The sequence below is a fragment of the Abramis brama genome (assembly GCF_963993115.1).
Source record: "Abramis brama genome assembly, chromosome: 10".
In the NCBI taxonomy this organism is placed as follows: domain Eukaryota; kingdom Metazoa; phylum Chordata; class Actinopteri; order Cypriniformes; family Leuciscidae; genus Abramis; species Abramis brama.
In genome coordinates, this window is record NC_139972.1 from 30,439,595 (window position 1) to 30,461,151 (window position 21,557).

General features: G+C 36.4%; 2 protein-coding genes across 4 annotated transcripts in view; one reads left to right on the forward strand and one right to left on the reverse strand.

The window, feature by feature from the left end:
• Positions 1-186: 186 nt before the first annotated feature.
• On the reverse strand, positions 187-10,429 carry gpr55a (G protein-coupled receptor 55a). 3 transcript variants are annotated; one of them, XM_084126745.1, is made up of 3 exons: positions 10,283-10,429; positions 9,626-9,806; positions 191-4,997 (listed from the first exon to the last, which is right to left on the reverse strand). In XM_084126745.1, the coding sequence occupies exons 2-3, from the start codon at positions 9,642-9,644 to the stop codon at positions 3,997-3,999; spliced, it is 1,020 nt and encodes a 339-aa protein (XP_083982871.1). In that variant the 5' UTR covers positions 9,645-9,806; positions 10,283-10,429; the 3' UTR covers positions 191-3,996. The 3 variants fall into 3 exon arrangements, with proteins under 3 accessions (XP_083982872.1, XP_083982871.1, XP_083982870.1); XM_084126746.1 differs by lacking the exon at positions 10,283-10,429 and having other exon boundaries at positions 187-4,994; positions 9,626-10,262; XM_084126744.1 differs by lacking the exon at positions 10,283-10,429 and having other exon boundaries at positions 9,626-10,260.
• A 6,085-nt stretch (positions 10,430-16,514) lies between these two features.
• Positions 16,515-21,557, forward strand: part of ngef (neuronal guanine nucleotide exchange factor) — a 28,897-nt gene continuing 23,854 nt past the window's right edge. Inside the window, exon 1 of the mRNA XM_084127439.1 lies at positions 16,515-17,043. Within this exon, the coding sequence (XP_083983565.1) occupies positions 16,836-17,043 (208 nt within the window). The 5' untranslated portion in view covers positions 16,515-16,835. The remainder of the gene's footprint in view (positions 17,044-21,557) is intronic.

Below are 21,557 nucleotides of genomic sequence, written 5' to 3' on the forward strand. Positions count from 1 at the left end.
TAGATTAGTAAATATAACCACATGGTTAATAAACTGTACATTAATGAATTCTAACAGATATGTCCACATGTCCCAACTTGATATTTAAAAAGAATAAATTTAACCGAACAGGTCAACCTTTCAGCTTTGGAATGTTAGTGTAGTTGTGTTGTGCACTAAAAGCACTTGAGAAAAAACAAAAAAAACAAAAAACACATTGAGCAAGGGCACTGAGAGCCCTTGTGACACCTAACACATTACTACAGCTAAATATAAGTCTTCTTGTGGGTTATATTGTACAGATCAGAAGGATTTATGTAGCCGCACTGGAAATCATCTTAAGAAAGGAAGCTAAACAAATACGCCTCAAACGGTATACACATATTTTATTACAAAGTGTTATTTATTGTAATAAACATGAGTATCAAACAGACAAAGAGAGATGGTGACAACAGTCAGAAGTACAGGTTCTGAACATCTGTGAACTCCAGTGCTGCACGGGGAACTGTAGCTAAAGATAAATCTTGTAATTATAACAGATAAATTAGAGTGAAACTACACTTCTATAATATGACTCTGCTACATCGAAGCAGCATAATATTGAAAAATTATAAAATAGATATTCAAAGCACCTTTTAGCTGGTAGAACAAAATACATTCAGTCAGGGTTATGGCATTACACTTGATTTGAGATAAAATACTAAAATGTAGCGTTTTGTCAAACTTCCCTGCTATAAAACATTTCACTCCCTGTCAATTGCATTTAACCTTTACCCACTCATAACACATTTATATGCACATTTTCAATCAAATGCTTCTGCTTTAGAACGGGAACCTTTGACATCAGCTTAAACTCTGTGGCAGGAAGATAGCGTTAAAGTTAATCATTTCTTATAACATGAGCACTGTCAATGAACTGGCTTTATGCGAGCTATAAATATCTTGTTGGCTGACAAGCTATGGAAATCCTTGAAGCAGAAGTTCGTCCTCTGCTGGTGAGAAGAGGAACTGAGTTTGGACCAAACAAATCAAGACAACAGCTGCACATTCCTTACATAATCAGGTTTCAAAATACTGTCTTTGATTAAATATGTATTTGATTGAACAGTATTTTATATTTTGCACAAGCAAAATGTAATCTACAAGTAGGACTTTGTTATTTATTTTTTTGCATTGTGGACAATTTCAGGACAAATCAATGTGTAATATTGACTGCTAGTGGTTGAAATGGGTACTGCAGTCCAAATTCAAAAAATTGGAGAGTTGTTTCCCTCTAACTGGCAACCCGGGAGTCAAATACCAGAGGTGGGAGTAAGGCACACATGTGCAAGTCACAAGTAAGTCTCAAGTCTTAACCTTCGAGTCTCAAGCAAGTCCAAGTAAATTTTGTGAAAAGCAAGTCAAGTCAAGTCACTGCCTTTATGTCAAGCAAGTCAAGTCAAGTCGTAGCTTGGGTCACAAGTCACTGGCAAGTCATACAAACGTTTGATGATTTCACTGAATTTATATATTAAAATAAGTTAAAACTACAGAAGTTGTGGACTATGGTTTTATTTGCAACATTTTTTTTTTTTTTTAATATGCATTTCCACAAAGTGTCTGTAGTGTAGTGGTTACTACAATAAAAATATAAAAAATAAAATTTCAAACAACATAGCCTAAAATGTAAATGTAACGGAAATTAGGCCAACATTAAAGCATGAAAAAATAAATATGCCTCAAACATTGCAGAAGACCATTAAAAGGTATTAAACAATTCACAATTCAAGTATAATGGTTCCTATGCCACCAAATGGCATTCTTCAAACTGGCATCCCCTTTATATAAGTTATACATTTTTAATTATGAAGTTAAAACCGCCAATAGGTGGCGCCAAATCACCATCTTAATGTACGAGTCATAGAAGCATTCATTCAACTGATTTGTTAAAAACGGCAGATTCGTTCTGGAACTAAGCAACTAGGTCACTGAATCACAAAAAAAAAAGAAAAGAAAAAAAAAGAATTTGTTCAGATATGCATAACTCTTTCTGTGGCTTGTTTGGAACTATTGTCATTGGAGAAATAGAGCAAAAACAGAATATTTGGAATATTATGTCTAAAATGTCACATAAAAATATTCACTCTTTGTTTACTGAACTGTTTTATAAAATCATTATCACATTTGCAATTGCGCCAATATTCTGGAAATATTTTTTAATATCATATGTTATAATTATAAAACATAACTCATACTAGGGCAATTTTTCCACCACATTTTGAATTTTGGGTGCATATTAATTCTGCTGGCATTTTGCCCCCAACCCCCTGATAACATCTAACCCTGCTTTAAGAGAAACATAAAACACGACAAAACATTAACAGTTTTCTATGTTGTTTTTTGTCATTGGAAAGAACGACATATTTGGCTTTAAAGCATGATTTGAAAGAAATGTGGCAAATGTTATACAAATAATGCCATCATTAATTATCATTTGAATATTGACAACATTAAGCTACATTTGAAAACATAATTGTGTATAAAGAGGCATGCTGTTTTGACCAATATTCTCTCTAGATTTAAAGATTGTCAAATTAACTATAACAAACAGGTTAAACAAGCCATAGCTTACTTTTAGACGTGGTGAATGAAGTTCGACTGTTCGAGGTTGTGATGGTCGTCCGATATCCCTTGCCAGTTATTATGCGTACAGCAAATCTTCTTGTATGAATATGGTCAATTTCTAGTGTTTATATCCAAAAAGAAACGATGCTGGGAGATGTTTTTGTATTTAGCGCGCTCACCGCGATGTTTTTTCTGGGCTTGTGCAGCGTCACGCAATCGCGCAGAATCTGATGACTGGCGTCAATGGTTCCGTTGCTTTCATTTTGTTCATCAATTGATGTTGCGATGATTTATATAAAAATGTATATCAAGTCATTCTCGAGTCATACAGTTCAAGTCAAGTCAAGTCTCGAGTCATTGGATCTCAAGTCAAAGTCAAGTCGAGTCATTTTCTTAACTTAGTCAAGCAAGTCTCAAGTCCTTAAATTTGCGACTTGAGTCTGACTCGAGTCAAGTCATGTGACTCGAGTCCCCCACCTCTGTCAAATACTATTGGGCAAATTGGAAGTGGGCGGGCTCTAACAGACCAAAACAAAAACAGACATTCCCACATGGTAAAATAACTGGTTGTAGCATTATGTTTTTCAGAGAAACAAGTATTTGAACTTATCATGTTTCCTTAATATCTGCAAAAATATTAAGGTATTTTTATGCTTTAGTACAGTCAAAAATAATTAAGCAAATTTTGCTCCCATCTTTTCTTAATTATTCTTAAATTGTTATTCTCATCACTAATACATGCAATTTGTAATTGTTTTTATTATGTGTTTGTGTAAAAATGCTGTTTATGTTTTTAAAATATATATTTTTTTAATTAATTAAATTCAAAATAACACATGCTTTTGATGTATAAATCTAAAACAATAATTTCAAATTATTTTTCTAATATTTCTGGTCATTTTACTGTTACAGTATTGAGAATGAAACTTTTTATTCTGCATTACAGTAATGAGAATTGGAGGGTAAAATTAGCCTTATTGTTTTGAAAATAATGTCACAATGCAAAAAAAATAGAGAGTACCAATATAGTAATATACATAAAACATAAAAATATACTTTCATTTTTAAAATGAAACATTTGGGGGTAAAATGTGACCCTGACACCTCTTTTTTTTAAGTAAACATAAAATTCACTCCACAATATTGTATACCATGGCTCAGAAAAGCTGTAAGTGTTATGTGATAATAAAAAAAAATGCTAATAATAAAAAAATAATATAGCTAAATTTTGTTTTAAAAAATGTATCTATGTCACATGTTTACACATCCTTTGTGTATACAGTACTTCCCATCCACCAACACACTCAGCTCATCTATACAAGCATGTGTCTTTCTGTCTACTATCCTCCTTTGCTGTGTTACTGTAGGATCAATCATCCTAGAGTTCAGTCTTCCCGAATTTCCTGTAAGTCTTTATGTAAAACCAGCAACCACACATATTTCCATCTTCTCAGTGTCTGTGGATGAACCATTATGCGTTTCGCTAAATAACGTTTGATTCTTTGAACGTATGCGCGTCTCTCTGGCGTATATAGCCATTCTCCTATCTCGCTTTACAGACTCCAGGTTCTCTTTAAGAATGAAGTAGTAACACGCGCCATCTGCCAAGATGTTCACGTTGCTAATACATATGGCGATGTGCACAAAATAGCGCAGGTAATTGATGCTGGGTGGTTCTAGGTTGCTTCTCTTGGCATGGAAGTAAATCAGCACCGCTATGTGATAAGGAATGAAGCATGTGAGGAACACCACCAGGTTGCTGACGACGATCTTCATGCTCTTGTTGTTGCGCAGTTTGGCATCGCCTGGATTGCGTGTCCTCAGGTCATGCAGAATCTGCACCACGCGCACAGAGCAGAACACCATCAACAAGGCGCTGCAGCCAAACACTGTCTCCATTGAGACCAGAATCCAACTTTTGGACCAAAAACTTTTGGAGAATTGCTGGAAGCAGTAAGCTGAAGTGCTGTTTTGACCTTCGTGAAGATTGTAGATGGGGATGCTGAATCCAAAGACCGTCGTCCACACGACCAGGCACACGAGCATCGCCTTGCGCGGAGAACGCAAACGAAGCGCAGCGAATGGAAACTGAAGAGCGATGTAGCGGTCGACCGCGATGCACATGCTCAGCATGATGCTGCCGTAGATGTTGACGTAGAGCAGGCTCTCCAGCAGGGAGCAGAAGGTATTACCAAGAGTCCATTCCTTCTTGTACGCGTGTATCTTGAAGGGCAGCGACAGAATCAGCAGGCCGTCGTTGAAGATCAGGTTGATGAGGTAAACCGTGGATTCGCTCAAGCGGCGAACACGGAAGAGCAGCAGCCACAGAGCGGCCAGGTTCAGAGGGAGGCCGACGACCAGGATGGGCACATACACGCACCACTGGACCAAGCACACCCAGTCACAGTGGGCTGCTATGGAGGAAGAGAAAAAGAGAGGTTAGTATCCCAGCTAACGGGGAACGTTCTCAGAACTTCGGCTAATGTACTGTCAAAGTTGAGAACAAATGTTCTTGAAAATCAAAAGTATGAATGAATGAGGCATTTATATAGCGCTTTCGTATGTACTACTGTACATCCAAGTAACATTCCTAAAAGTAAGATATAGGAAAAGTAACATTCCTATAATGTGTGAAGAATTTATGAAATGGAATGTTCCCTTAATGTTCGTATAAACAAGAAAAACATTTTTAAAACATTTAAGAACTGGACATTTTGAATGTTCAGAGAACATTCAGAAATAACGTTTACATAACTTTAATGGGAACGTTAGCAAAACATTTTTAGAACATACAGGGTAGTTAAAGAAATATTCTGGATTGAAGTACAAGTTCAGATCAATCTAGAGCATTTGTGGCATAATGTTGATGCATTAAGTTGATCAAAAGTGACAGTAAATACATTTACGGTAACACTGTACAATAAGGTTCATTAGTTAACATTAGCTCATGAATTAACAATGAGCAATACATTTGCTACTGTATTAATCTTTGTTGATGTTAGTTAATATAAATACAGCTGTTCATTGTTTGTTCATGTTCACGGTGCATTAACTAACGTTAACAAATACAACCTTTGATTTTAATAATGTATTAGTAAATGTTGAAATTAATATTAACTAAGATGAATTAGTGCTGTAGAATTATTGTTCATTCTTAGTTCATGTTAGTTAACTAATGTTAACCTTATTGTAAAGTGTTAACAAGATTTCTATTTCAAATAAATGCTGTTTGAACTTTCTATTCATCAACATGTATCACAGTTTCCACAAAAATATGAAGCAGCACAACTGTTTTAAACTTTGAAAGTAATAATAAATGTTTCTTGAGCATCAAATCATAATATTAGAATGATTTCTGAAGGATCATGTGACACTGAAGACTGGAGTAATGATGCTGAAAATACAGCTTTGATCATAGTAATAAGTGACATTTTAAAATTCAAAACAGTTATTTTAGATTGTAATAATATTTCGCAATATTACTCTTTTAACTATATTTTGTAAAATAAGTGCAGCCTTGGTGAACAGAAGAGAGCATTAGTGTATAACAAATTTGACAGCTATGACAATGCAAGGCCATAACTCTAAAACAGCTGTAAAAATTATGATTTTAACAGAAGAGTTACACATTTTAACGGAAGAGTTAATGTTAGTGTTTTTTTTTAAATAAAATATACAATAAGCATCACATCTGCTTTTAAATCCTCCTAAAGTTGACCATTGTAGTGCAAAGAACATTTTGACAAAAAACATACTTTTGTGTTCCACGAAGAACGTCAGTCATACAGATTTGGAACAAACGGTGAGTAATCGGATGGCAGAATGTTCATCTTTTTTCAGAAGAAGGTTACTGTCTGTACCTCACAAGTGAGACACTCTTTTTAACATATTACAAATAGCACTTATTGTAAACAAGATGTTATTTCTTGTTTTTTTACACTTGGTGCAAAGAGTATCTTCCACCATTTATACTATTTATACTGCAAATTCTTGCAAATCTTTTTACACTTGGTGAAAACATATAATGTGGGAAATCATGTAAATGTTCAGTTTGACGATACTGTAACTGGTATGTGAGGTTTATAATTAAGATCACTGATCAATTCAATAGTTTTGACATTCATTTCTAAAATTGCAGATATTCAATGTAGTGACACCTCATTGTACAGATCATATTTACATTAATACAAACACACCTACACTACAATCAATACTGTCTGCCTAAATGTGCAAAAATGGTCTGTTATATGGCTCATTGTATGTATAGCAGATTTTATGAATTAATTATGGACCAACACTGCACCTATTATGAGCCCACATTGGCTTTCATGAACAAAAATAACTGTGCGATGGTGTTTTTTATTCCAATATGTTGATTGTAAAAGCAAACTTCTTTGGGTTTGACTTCATTAAAGGCGGAAACACTGTTGAAACAAGTGTCTGTCTTTAATATTTAGACATGTTAATGAAATCAAGACAGAAACCATTTTTTTGGGATGTAAACTTTACAGTGTTGCTTACAGCTATGAAACGGCACATGTGACAGAACAAGATATATGTACACTAGTCAGTGACATCATGGTTTTAGTTTACTCATGTTTGCTGAAACTAGTGCCGATGACCTGACCAACCTCTCGGGATGCTCTACCCACATATTCGTGCCATTTTAAGATAAAGGTTTGAGGTTTATTTTGGTGTCAGCACATCCTTTAATGTTTTTCCTCCCTGGCTAAATGTGCTACCAACATTTTTTTTAAACACATTTACCTAGCTGATAGTACTTTTGAGTAAAAATTGTTTGTGTCATATATTTTATGTGCCAATTTTCAATATGATAGTTTTAAATACTGAGCCTGGAGATTTAATTTTCAGAACAGCAATCTAAAGTTTCCAACTTCCCTGCATTGTCTATCCTGAATAATATTTTTTGAATATACAGTATTCAAAAAGTTACTTCATTCCGATAGTCCACTTTAGACATTCTACGTAACTTTGCAAGTAGCCAACATGTCAATTAAAGGCAGGGTAGGTAGGATTTATTAAAAATTAAAGATCCAAATTTGTTAAAACTTTCTATATATATCAATACATAATTAAAATGTAAGAACTCTGAAAAAAAGAGTATAAAAATCAAGTGACTCTAGACCGTATAATCTGTATTAAACACAGCTCATTATTTCGATTCGGGACGAATCAAAGGATTGGCTTAGGCGACTGTCACTCTCTCGCAACCATGGCAACCACCCTTTTGCCACACAGCACCTACCCACTTGCGCGCGACCGTTTGATTTGAGGAGTGCGAGAGGCACGGAACCTGATCACACCTCCGTCCAGTAGATGGCGGTAATGCACTATGTTTGCAAGCTGCCAATAAAATCTATCGAAGAAGAAGAAGAAGGCACTGAACCTAGGAATACCAAAACAATGGCAGAGAAAGAGCAATCTAAATTTACAGTACCGGCATATGCAGTTAGTGAAGGCAAACCAGGCAAAAAAATGCCCCTTCCCCTCCGCTTGTCTCAGGTAAATAATGCGTCCTCTAGCTCAGCGGTCGGAGTCGCGCGTTCATGTGTTTTGGGGACGTGGCTTTGGAAGAAGCACAGAAATGAGGGGGTGGAGTGAATGGAAATAATGAGATGTCTTTAAAACAGTCGTGAGAGGTCTACAGACACTCGATTTTGATACTTTCTTTTTCAGAGTACTTACATTTTAATTATGTATTGATATGTACATAAAGTTTAAACAAATTTGAAAAATAAATTTTTTAGACCATTTCTACCTACCCTGCCTTTAACTCTCCTTAAGTATTAGCAGACTGTTGGGTTCAGGTTAGTAGAATAAGTTGACATGTATGTACTTGAAAAGTTACTTATGGTCAGTAGAATGTTTGTTATGGGCATCAAAATAAAGTGTTAGCCAATATTAAGCAGACAGTCTGCTAATACTCTAATGACTGGTAGTAGACATGTAGTTGAAAGTTACTAATACTTAGTAGAATGTCTAAAGTGGACTATCGAAATAAAGTGTTACATTTATATGCATTTAACATACCCTATAATGTTATAATTCAAGTTAAACATATTTGAGCAGAATTATTGAATTTTGCTGAGAGTACCAGCCCCGAGGTGTAAAGAGAGATGAAACTCTTATCCCTTGTCTCATCTGATCTAAAACAAACAATTTATGAAAATGCATGCAAATAGCCTTGGCTGGAACTAACCACATCCTGGTAGGCCTATATCACTACTAAAATACAGAATTATCACGGAGAAACATGGTCAGCTTTTAAAAGTGATTTAAATTTATAAATTGGTCAAATAGATATACATTATCTGACTAAGATTAACTTAAGAGGGCTGCTTTCCATCCGAACACAAGATATTGGCCAGATGTCTCCAGAAGTAGGTTAGATCTAGATCTGTGTCTTCAGATCAAACACCGATTGCTGGAAATTCTGTGATGATCACGATAAAAGGCGGCAAATGCAAATGTGGTCTCCTTGGGATTTTTTTCTTTCTGTGTTTTTTTCCCCTACTTTTCTTCTTTTGTTCAATAACCACATTAAACTTGAACCCTTAGCCTTTTTATTTTATACGTTTACCACTTTGAATTCAATTACTGATGAAGAAAATCCAGTAGCCTAACTTGAAACTCATAAAAATCAAGTAGAAATTAGACTACAGAAATTAATGTGACAGATGCTATGATTATATATATAGGCTATATATATATATATATATATATATATATATAGGCTATATATAATATATATATATATATATATATTTTTTTTTTTTTTACAGAATATGATTTTATGAATTCGGTTGATCTGAACCAAAACAAGACATTTAAAAACACGTAGGTCACAATTTTTATTTTCCAGCAAATAATTATAAAGTTTTTAACTGTAGTAAAGTAAGACAACATGTCAGAATAGAAAAACGGTCTTGAGATTATTACAATCGTACCGGCTATCGCTTAATTTAGTCGGAAACTGCGGTTACAAATTGTTGTAATGAACGCACTACTCGCGGTTACTTACATGAATGGTTGGAGCTCATTCCCAAGATTAGCAAATGATTTGTCCCGGTGGTGTCTGCCGTTATCCAGACTTCAGGGCAGGTTGTACATCCTCGCGGGGGTTGATTTGTGAAAGATGTCTCTGCAGCATTGCGTGTCTGTTGGATGAGTTCTGTTTCTTTTGTTTCCGCTGCAGACCAACTCTGCTGTCAGACAGAAACTGGTGAGTTTTATCTGACAAAAGAGAAACTATCAGAAGCGCTCACGCGCGCTGTTTGTGGGTTTAGTGAAATGAGAAGCAAAAAAAAGAAAAAAAAGCCTTACAAAAGCCTACACTTACACTCACCAGTGCCCCAGTTATAGGCTATGGCATTTTGACAATATATTTGAGATGTCAAAGTTGGATCCCAGCTAACAAGGGACGATCTAATAACTTTTAAGACCGAATTACCATTTTGACTTCATTCTAATTGGCAACATTCACGGCAGCAACACAGTATAAATGGGGAACTGTAGTAAAGTGGTACAGCAGTGCAATAGTGTGCCAAAGTAGGCTATCAAACCTCAACACCAGATGACGACAGATCTCAAGTTCCGCTTAGGCTACTGACTCGCAAAACCATTGATGTGCACACTTACTATGCCCTACAAGTACTGCTTTTGTCCTGTTTGTACCTACTTGTCATAACGGACCGCTTTGTCTCTCAGTTACTTGCATCCTGTCACCGTTTGATCCAAAACCATGACACAATTTGCATTTAGAATATATAATCATTCAGAATACTGTCTCTCACTTCCACCAATAAGGATCCATGATTTTGATGACATAACTCTGCACTTCAGGGCTGCGTTCAGCCCATAGACATTAAAAGAAATGAACACAGCGACCCCACTGGATTCACCGGAGAAAAGTGAAGTCAATTAGAAGCTCTCACTTCCTGATGGCTGAGCGTACTGCGCAGACTCAAACTGAGCTTGACGACGTAGATGTGACGTGAGCAACCCGTCTGTCTTCTAGTAGCTGTGCCAAAGAAATCTGAATCATTCCCTTCCGAAACTTGCAGAGACGGAGAGTGTGAGTAGGAGGTGCATGAGCTAGGAGCAGGAGCAACTTTTGCTAAGTATTCTGATTAATTATTTTGTCATTTTGCCTCCACGCCCCCCGATTGCCCGCGAGTTTCTCCTCCTGTCCATATGGTAATCTCTACTGTGCGACAGAGAGTCGCGTGGTTATGACGCAATCGTTAGCCTATTTTTACAAAAACTGCTTCTACGGGGCCATAACGTAAGATACAAGGTAATGGAGCCTTTTATACATTTTCGTGTTTCTTTAGAAATAAATAATGGACAAATGGAATCTTTAAACGCCTCAAATGTAAAGTTATTCGCTGTCAAAGTGACGCCAAAATAAATGGGAGTCAATGGAATGCTAACAGCAGGTGCTAATCAATGGCGGCGCCCGGGGAAGCTTCAGTTTTTTCCGAAACATTGGCCCCCTGGTTCAGCCCCAACGGAAACGTTGGTGCGTTGAACACCCAATTCTGATGATGCAAGAGTTGCAACTACGGCAGCTGAGAAGGTCATTCTTTGAAGAAGGTGGTGTTCTTTTTGAAGAATTTTCGGAGCCTGATGAAATCGGTATAAATGCTGCAAAATACGCTCGATGTTACAGTCACTGCCCTTGCCGTCAAGAATAAAAGAGAACATCCCAATCGAGTGAAAGGATTTGTGGAAACTGTTGTTCCTAATTATTGTGATCCAACATTTGCATCGCATCACTGATGAAAAGGCAAACATGTCTTCTATTCAATTGTTGCGTATACCGAGCTGCAGCGGACACATTTGTAAACGACTTTACTTGGACCCATATTGTGCGAGCTGTCTCTTTAATACCGCGTAGTTTATATACATGTTGCTGTTGATTGGGCTGACATTTTTGACACACCCACCAAACAAGAGGAAACGTATAAACCCCGTTGCACACCGTTTCCAGGAAACATGTCGTTCAACCCGGAAACTGTAGCAAAACGCTGTGCTACGGTCCGAGCTTGAACGTGCCCCAGGTTCTCATCAGATTTTCTGTCCAATCAAATGCTCTCTTGAATCTACAGCATGCCGCCCCTACATTATACATAGACGCTGAAGCTGCGGCTAAAATCAATTACTTGTGCTGCGTCTCAATTCGCCTGCTTACTGTATACTACGGCCTAAAAGTATTTACTCTTTTTGTGAAGAAAAAGTACATACTTTTGAGTGTGTTTGCAGAAGAGTAGACAAGCTTTGAGACATACTATCACGTCATACAATTGCGTCTTTAATGGTTGCTCTCTGTCAAATCCTGTCATAGTAAACTGGCCTGTCAATCATCTTGTAAATCAATCTTAAAATCCTCCACATTTCATTCCGTATCAGAAAGAAATGCAGAAGCACGTTGATCTGCAGTTGCGGGTCTTTCATGCGGAGACTCTCCTCATATTAATGCATAATGATGCATTTAAAAGTTAATGGCAAATGAAGTCTGGTCTCACATTAGTGTCATGTGAACCGCCTCAGCGCACACACAGTCTGCTCCGGTCCTGAGACACGACAGCATAGAGCAGATCATATGCACGAGACCCATTTGAATTCTGCACAGAATGCTATTTTAAAGTGATATGGAGGAGATTAGGAGGAAACTGCAGCTTTAGCGAGCTCAACCTCAAAGCTCAAGCTTTGGCCGAGGTGTGATATATAAACTAAACGCTATTGGCTATTCTAAAAAAGGGGAGGGGTTGTTTGATATGTCCCGCCCTGTCTTCCTGTTTCAGTGGAAATTACGTCAACACATTGAATAATGCTATGCGTTTCAAGGCACTTCAGTGGGCCTTTAACCTGCCCTGTCAATCATCTTCTCACAGTTAAAATTCTCCACATTCAATTTAGTTTAACTTCCTGTATCAGAGAGAAATATAGTAGCACTTTGATCTGCCAGTTGTGGGTTTTTCATGCAGAGACTCTCCTCATGTGTTCACTTAATGATGCATTAAAAGTTAATGAATAAAAGTTCACAATGCTGTTAGATGAAATATATTATGGATAACAGTGAATCAATAAATTTTCATCAGTTTAGATAGGCTACTGATTAATTATTAATCACTCAAAACCCTTTATTTAAACCTCTCTTTTTCGGTCTCACACATCCGCCATGTTTGTAGTTTTTAACACTATTTTCCGTGTTTGTATTTCTAATTCATAGATGTCTATGGCTGTTTCTATTGAATGAGAACAATCTTCCAGGCTTACATACGTCGCCCGCCTGTGATATCTTCTGGGATTTTTAATGTTTTAAAGTTTTAAAGTCCCACGTAGTCAATAATTTTATCCTTTAAATCTCATCTTTGATCACTAAAATTACATATTTAAGTTTTTTCCTTGAACATTTTTTCTTTGTGCTTTGAAATAGCTTGAATGTAACTCTACACCCTTGCCTCATTTAGTACACGCGGTTCTATGAATATGCAAATGAGCCCCACATCCACTCACTCACACCAGCTCAGAGATCCACTTGTTGACGATCACTCGTTGACCTGATTGGTTACAAGGTAGTTTGTGACGTCAGAAACACCAGCGATTTCAAAACGAGTTTTTGAGATTGGCTGTTTCTAAATTCCAAGAACGCAGAGAACGGACTTGTGTTCTCGTGGAGACCGGTCTTGCCAAGCTTCCTTGGAAGAACGAACTCAGAACCGGCCGCAATGACTTCTGGGACACCAGGCGAGTACTAGCTCAAGTCTGCATTCGATGCATCCTCGGTATCAAGAACACATCTGGGTTCTTTCATGCGTCCTCTGTACTTGCGTTCTTGAGAATTGGGTCTGAACTTCGACGGTTAATGATGACGTAAAACGAGAACACAAGGACGCAAGATCGCTGAAGAACGCATATTGAGAAACACCCACTGTCTTGGATTCACTGCAGTTTTAAGGAGAAAATACTCAAAAACAAACATGGTTTGTCTTAAAGCATATTAAAAACACCACATATACATATAAACAACATTAAAAACGTGATTTTTACCACAGGGGGACTTTAATGGTTCGATTCTCTCAAGTCTGCATTCGATGCATCCTCGATATCAAGAACACATCCGGGTACTTTAATGCGCTCACTGTACTTGCGTTCTTGAGTATTGGAATCGGACTTGTTGACAGTTGATGATGACGTGGTACAAGAACACTAGGATGCAAGATCGCTAAAGAACGCGCATTGAGAAACAGCCTATGTTCTAATCGAATCCTCGTTCAACGCAATGGTAACCAGTAACCAGACCGTTTCTGGTCCCATTGACTTCCATAGTAGGAAAAAATATATACTATGGAAGTCAATGGGACCAGAAACTGTCTGGTTACTGATATTCTTCTAAATATCTTCCTTTCTGTTCAGCAGAAGAAAGAAATTCATACAGGTTTGAAACAACATGAGGGTGAGTGTATGATGACAGAATTTTCATTTTAAAGTGGAGTATCCCTTTAAATATCTAAAATGATATGAAATAATTAAAAACTATCATGTTAGCAACTGAAATACGAAAGAATAGAGCAACAGCAAAAACAATATTTGTTCACACACAGTTAATGAATAAGCATTCTAGAGGTAAATCTCTTATCGACAGGCCACACGGACTTCGATCGCACTGCTGATGATCCCAGACAAGGCTGGGCAGTGTTTCATCTAGCGGCACACCTGTTCTTCACAGGTGAAGCTTATAAGAGAGAGGAGCGCCTGTCACATTGACGCTGCGCTCTTTCCACTGGCGTTACGCAACCACAGGATTCCGAAGATTCAGCGAATCCACATTCCATCCCGAAAACTCAATAACGACAGAAGGCTTTGTTTATACACCCCTACCTCTGAATACTCCGGCACACACACACACACAAATTCACCTAGCTATCTGCACAACGACAAAAAGAACTAAAACAGATCTAAAATATGGTTAAGGCAAAATGCAAACCCAAATATTACTGCAAAAAAAAAAACTAAAAAAAACATTTTTACATTTTAAATAATTTTTGAACTTTTTCCAAATTTTGTTTGACAGATTTTACTTAACTTACATTATTCAGCAATTTTGGCCCCACAGATATGGTTAGATTAGAAACACACACAGAAGTCCCAAAATCCTTATTTCTCTCTCAGGTATGCATGCTCTTTCTCCTTGTAATGTAATACTGATCTTTGACTTGACTAGTTTATAGTAGGAGGCGTTTCTCTTTTCTTTGTTAAAGCTTGCATGACACGGTCCTGCCTAATTGATGTCTGTGCTTGCTGCGTGTTATTTCACGTGCGCGTGTCTAAATTTTGTGCTTTCATGGAAATTTTAGGATTGCATTTCTGTCAATGTTTGTGGTTACATGCACAGCCCATATTCTGCTCTCTCTCCCTCTCTCCCTCTGTGTGTGTGTGTCCCCATGCTTTTGTATACGTGTCAATGCGTGTTAATCAGCAGGAGCACAATGGGATTAGATGGAGTGTTTTTGGCCTAGCAGGAGAGAGAGAGAGAGAACTTTTTAACCCTGAGAAGTCAGCTGACTGTAGAGAACAGGGTGTTACAAAGAATGTTGACTACAGTGGTGAGTATGTGTTGTTATTGTTAACAACTAAAACTATTAAAACCATTTTCTTTTATTGAAATAAAGCTGGAATAAAATAAAATATAAATATTAGATGAAAAACTTGAATCAAAATTAGAAATGTTGCTTTGGCAACTAACTGAAATAAAATGAGTTTGACTAAAATGGCTAAAACTGAAATAAAAAATAAATTAAATAAATATATGAGATATTTGATAATAACTAATAAAAACTAAACTTAAAACTCAAAATATCAATAAATAGCCTACTATAAATATTACTAAAACAATAGCCTACTGGTTAACTTTTTTTTTTCTTTTTTTTTTTGTCAAACATTTTTTTATTTAAACAAGTTTTATTTTTATTTTTGTAATTTTAGTATTCACGAAATATAATTTTTAATCAGCATTTTTGTCTTGTTTTCCAGGAAAAACACCTCAACATTCTTAAAGATAAATTTAGTTGATAAAGTTGTGTAAAATAGTTTTTCTTACCCCACTGGCAAATTGTTTTGTTTTTTTATTCTTGTTTTAAGCATAAACCACACTAAGCTTTGTTAGATGTATGCATAATAATACAAAATATTAGCCAAAGTAAAATAAACATCAAAATATATTCAAATAAATCAAGATCTTTAAAAAAAAAAAAAAAAAAAAAATCCAATCCTACAAAATTAGGACCCCGCACATGACAAATATATGTGGACAAAAATAAATATATAGTTAAAAAATCGTTCCCTCGTTTTAGTAAATTGTGGCCATGTTGAACTAATTCGTTCCCTCGTTTTGATTTAACTGTAATTTTGTTTTAAATTATTCCAACAGGGCCACGATTTCGAAAAATGAGGGAACAAATTATTATTGTGTGCAAATTTTACTTAAAACGAATTAATCAGTAAAACGTGCTGACATAGGCTATTAGTAAGTCGTGAACCAATTGTTAATTTGTGGCCACTATATATATATATATATATACATATATATATATATATATATATATATATATATATATATATATATATATATATATATATATATATTATTTTTTTTTATTTTTTTTTCACATGTCATGTCTTGAAGTGTCATTTGATGAGACATCATGGGTGAGGTGTCTATTTTCATATTAGCAAACTGACAACTCAAAATACAAGATCTGCTGTTTGACATGACTGACTTTACCTGTTTTATACGCACATGCATGGGGCAAGAAGTTATGCGCCCAGGGGAGAACGCAAGTGACACAGGGAAGGAAAAGAGGGCGGGAGAGAGACGGAGAGGCTGGACCGAAGAGAATGAATGAGAGGGAGGGGGGAAGAACTTTGACACAGAGGGCCAGAGGACAGGTTTGTGAGACAGGACAGGATTCAGAGAGCGAGAGAGAAACACAGACTTTAAACTTCTGAAGTCACTAACAGGCCATCCCCTCAGGCAGAGGAAAAAGAAAGAGGCGAAAGAAGAAGAATGAGAGAGTTGATTATCTAGAAAGGGTGCATAACTCTGTGACTGTGGGATTTTGTCTTTGGGAACCTGAACTTTTGGATCCAGTCTGGATTGGAATTCCTCCTGTGCAAGACCGATGGGGATTATTCCATGAACGGCTGGATCTTGTTTCAGATAGCGGATGGCGATGACAGCCCTGTTCCGAATGAGATGGGGACATAAACCTCAAGAGGTCCCGACCAAAACTCAGACGCCAGTGGCCCGTCTGCCCAGCGAGGATGACGATGAAGATGACGAGACGTTGACAAGAGCGCCAATTCGCAGGAATTCACGCTTTTACCGCTCAATGAGAAAGAAAAAGCTGTCTTCATCTTCAGAACAACAAGAAAGTGAGAATCATTTGCATTTGGTTTCATTTTAACTAGAAAACATTTCATGAACTATTAGTGTGTGTGGATTTTATGTTCATTTAAATGTGAATTGGTCTACTATTTGAAAGTCATCATGATACAATTTGTTTTGAAGGAGAACATCTCTCATTTCAACATCATTATGTCGTAACAGTGCACATTGTTTGAATACAGGTTTTGAAACCCAATGTATGCTACTGAAACTGATATGTTTGCATTATCATAACCTAGCAAATGTGGTTTGCCTAAACAGAGTGTACTAATTGTTCCCTGAATGTTGTAAAACAGTTTGCTATGGTTTATGAAGTTTAGCTCAACTGAATTAACCCTCTACATTTGACTTGAGTTACATGTACTGTGCAAAACTCTTAAAAATGATGGCTTAAGAACCTTCAACATCCATGGAATCTTTCCGTTACGCAAAAAAATTCTTTAAAATCTAAAAAGGTTAAAAAAATGAATCATAAGAACTGTTCAATGAAAGGTTCTTTGGGGAACCAACATATTGTCATCACTGCAAAACTGCCCTTTTAGAACCTTTATTTTTAAGAGTGAAGATAAAACCTCAAATGAAATCTTAACAGCAGTTTTACAATAGTAACAACACTAAAACCCTGCTTTAAGAGGCTGATGTAGGCTATACTTGATACGTATGACATTTCTTAGATGGATTCTTTTCAGTTTGATGCTAAAAGTGAGTGACAGCAGTGATAGATTTGACTATCAAACAAGTCCTATAGTCCTAGTAAGATAACCATTTAGTGTATATTAATGGCTTCTACACCAGTACTAATCCTAGAGATTTTCTGAGAGAGAGAGAGAGAGAGAGAGAGAGAGACTGAAAGCACATGATTTTGCCCTGAGGTAAATTACAAAGCAGTCTCGAGAAACTGGTTTAATTGTTCACTGTGTTTAATTGTTCTGAGAATTACATGTGCGTGTTTTCATGAGCATCTTTATGAATGCCGTGTGTATTTGCATTACTGAGACACATCGTGATTTCCTTATTTGCGACTTTGTTGTTGAGTTTGAGCTTTGTAGATTTCAGGATTGAAGATGCCACTATGATGCTGAAAGATGACCTGCTCTATTATTGTCATGACAGTCATACGTAAACCCATAAACAATGAAACTGAAATCACTTTCATCTGCACACCTCTATACACATCACAATGAATCAGACATATTCTCTACATATGGTTCAAATGGCTCTTGCCTTTTAGATACACAAAAGTGAAATTAATTGTAGTTTTGGCCAAGTCTTTTGGATAAAGTACTCTCATGCGAGATCAGTGGCCTATAAAAAGCTGTTTTAAGGACGGTCCCACTTTATGGTGGCAGCCATATTGAGATCACATGAATGTTCACTTTATCTCAGTAGCCATTTTATTATCAGTCGCTTTTGGTTGACAAATATGTCTGTATATTAGGTATTGCTACAACTGAAGACCTTGGCTTTTGTGTAATGGTACCTCTACATCAATAGACATTATTCACAGCAGCGCCATCTTTGATTTTTAACAGGAATGAAGAGGGATTTGTAATTTAATGTGTTTCTGAATCGTTCTGCTGATGAAACACAGCAAAAATATCTTTCCAAGAGATTTCAGTTGACAAAAAAACTCCAATGTTTCTTTAACTACCCAATCTGGAAATTATAAGTGATTATAAAGCCTTGCTTTAATAAATGTCATGGCGCTGCTCTGAATAAGGTCTATAGGTGTCAGTATAAAGTCCAAGAGACCATTGGAGATAGCATTTCTGTTTCTCTCAATGGTGACACTAACACATGCTTCTTGGGCATTCAGTTTTCTAGTGACAGTTTTATAAACCCATCACTTGAGCTGTAAACCACTTTATATTAGAAGCAAATAGAAGTCATTTTCATCCTTTTAAGAGCCCTATTAAAGTCCGAATATGGCGACTTTTGAATGGCCTTCAATGGACATTTTGGCCACATAATGTTGTATTCAGCAAAACATTGTTTTAGATATTTTAGTCTGGTCTCCAGAAAAGGTCCTTGGTGTGCAGATCTCCATTTACAGGTTCTCTCATTGAACCCAACATAGGCATGAGGTAGGCAACAGCATATTTTGCATTTTATGTAACATGATTAATGATTGTATTATGCATAGTGCCTCACCTGTTTTTCCAGAGAGCTGTTTTAAGTGGCTGAACAAATGAATTCTGTCTTTTCATATTTGCGTAAAGTCAAGCACAACTGATTTCTTTTGTCATTTACATACATTTACTTAACTCTGCTGAAGATAAAATTAGAAACCTCTGAAGAAAATGTGTGCTAAATTCTGCATGATACTATTATTATATCTTAAATTGATTCGGAATGATCCTTATTGCCTATTTGACTAACAGTTCTTTTAAATGTTGGATTTGCATTGTAAATTTGTGACCCTGGATCACAAAACCAGTCTTATGTTGCATGGGTATATTTGTGGCAATAGCCAACAAAACATTGTATGGGTCAAAATTATAGATTTTTCTTTTATGCCAAAAATCATTAGGATATTAAGTAAAGATCATGTTCCATGAAGATACTTTGTAAATTTCCCACCTTAAATATATAAAACATTTATTTTTGTGAATGGATGCAGCACTATCGCCAATAGAAATGGACAACTTTAAAGGCGATTTTCTCAATATTTTGATTTTTCTGTACCCTCAGATTCCAGATTTTCAAATAGTTGTATCTCGGCCAAATATTGTCCTATCCTAACAAACCATACTTTAATGGAAAGATTATGAATTCAGCTTTCAGATGATGTATAAATTTTAAAATTGAGATTTATACATAAGACTGGTTACCCATAAGACTGGTTTTGGTCCAGGGTCACATTTGTGTTCATAGATAAAAAGGGCATAGACGAAAGAGATAAAAAGCGCCCCCCATAACATATTAGTGAGCACGTCATTGAAAATAATGATAACATGCAGCTCGTATAGTGAGTCAGATTCAGTAATCGCTCTCACAGCGTTCTGTCAGTGAAGGATTAGTCAAATCGGTGAGTCTTTAGATGTATTTCTTTTGAAATGGCACTGTAAATTGAGCAGTGCACTAATAAATGTGTGTGTCAATGTAGGCCTATATGTGTGATGTTTGAGGCACAAGGCTCGTTTTAAGCTCAACATATTAGCGACTTGACAAATTAACAGTAGACGATCACCCACAAAACAGTTCTGTCTTTTGGGTTAAGTCACACTCTCTGCTCTGGTGTGGTGTTTGATTTTTGCAGTTGTCTGTAACTGTTTGTGAGTGTACGTGTCAGTGCGAATATGTGCTGTTCTGGAATTTGTCACATCTTTTTAATAGAATGACTGTTTGGTGTGAATTTTAAGAGTCAGAGGGTGTGTGTGTGAGAAAGAGACTTTGGTTGTCAAGGCATTCACTCCTCTGCTGATGTTAAAGTGAGTGTGTTTGTTTTGTAATGCCTAAATGTTTGTGTAAGTCCAATGTACACAGTCTGTACGGTAATCCCCCAGTCTCGCTGTACAAAGTCTACACAGCATTGTTACCCTTACAAACGTGGACCAGGAAACAATTCTCTCTAAAAAAGGTTAATATTTAAAAGACCTACATTATCAGTGTGTATTTGTAAAGTCCACAACAACAAAACATGTAGGGCATGCAAAAATATGACTATTAGTCAATATAAAAAGATTGTAGAAAATTGATTAAAATTGCATTCTCTTGATCTTGAAATCTTTGAACTAAGAGTTTTTTGCTTAAAGGCATAGTTCAACAAATTGGGTGAAAAATCTATTTAAATGCTTGAAAAGTTGTATATATGGTTGTGCATAGTTGAACAAATATACATTTTCACTATGCATGAATTTCCTTTGCAAAAAGAGTTGTTGTTGTTCATGTTCTTTTTCTACTTCTTCCACTCTTGAAGTCTATGGCGGCCCACAGAAACATTTGGTGGCAAGTTGTGAAATTTGGCACACAGATAGAGGACAGTCTGAACATTAAACATTGCAATTTTGGAGTCTCTAACTCAATCCCTCTAGTGCCACCAATTAAAATATTTCCGGCATTTTGAATTCTTTTTCGAACTCCTCCTTGACCGTTTGCCCAATTTTCATGAAAATTGAATCAGATCATCTTCAGTCCAGGCCGACAACAAAACATAACATAGCATAACATGGAATTCAAGTTGTTTAGTCTTTAGTCAAGTTGTTTAGTTGTTTAGTTCTCGAAAACTCATCAATTAATTATACGAAAAACATGGCAAAGCGAATGCAAGGCTATATTTCCTCCTAGAGCATTGGTCCAATTTCCACCAAATTCGACTCGGATCATCTTCAGACTATCCTGGCAAAAAGTTATGGATTTCATGTTGTTTTCATTTACCGCATCAACAAATTTGATGGCATGATGGCAAACTGCATCTAAGGATGTATCTTTGCAAGGCTTTAGCATATTGAGACCAATCTTCATCTGGTGTGTGCGATTGCTTGCTCATCATTTTGTGTCT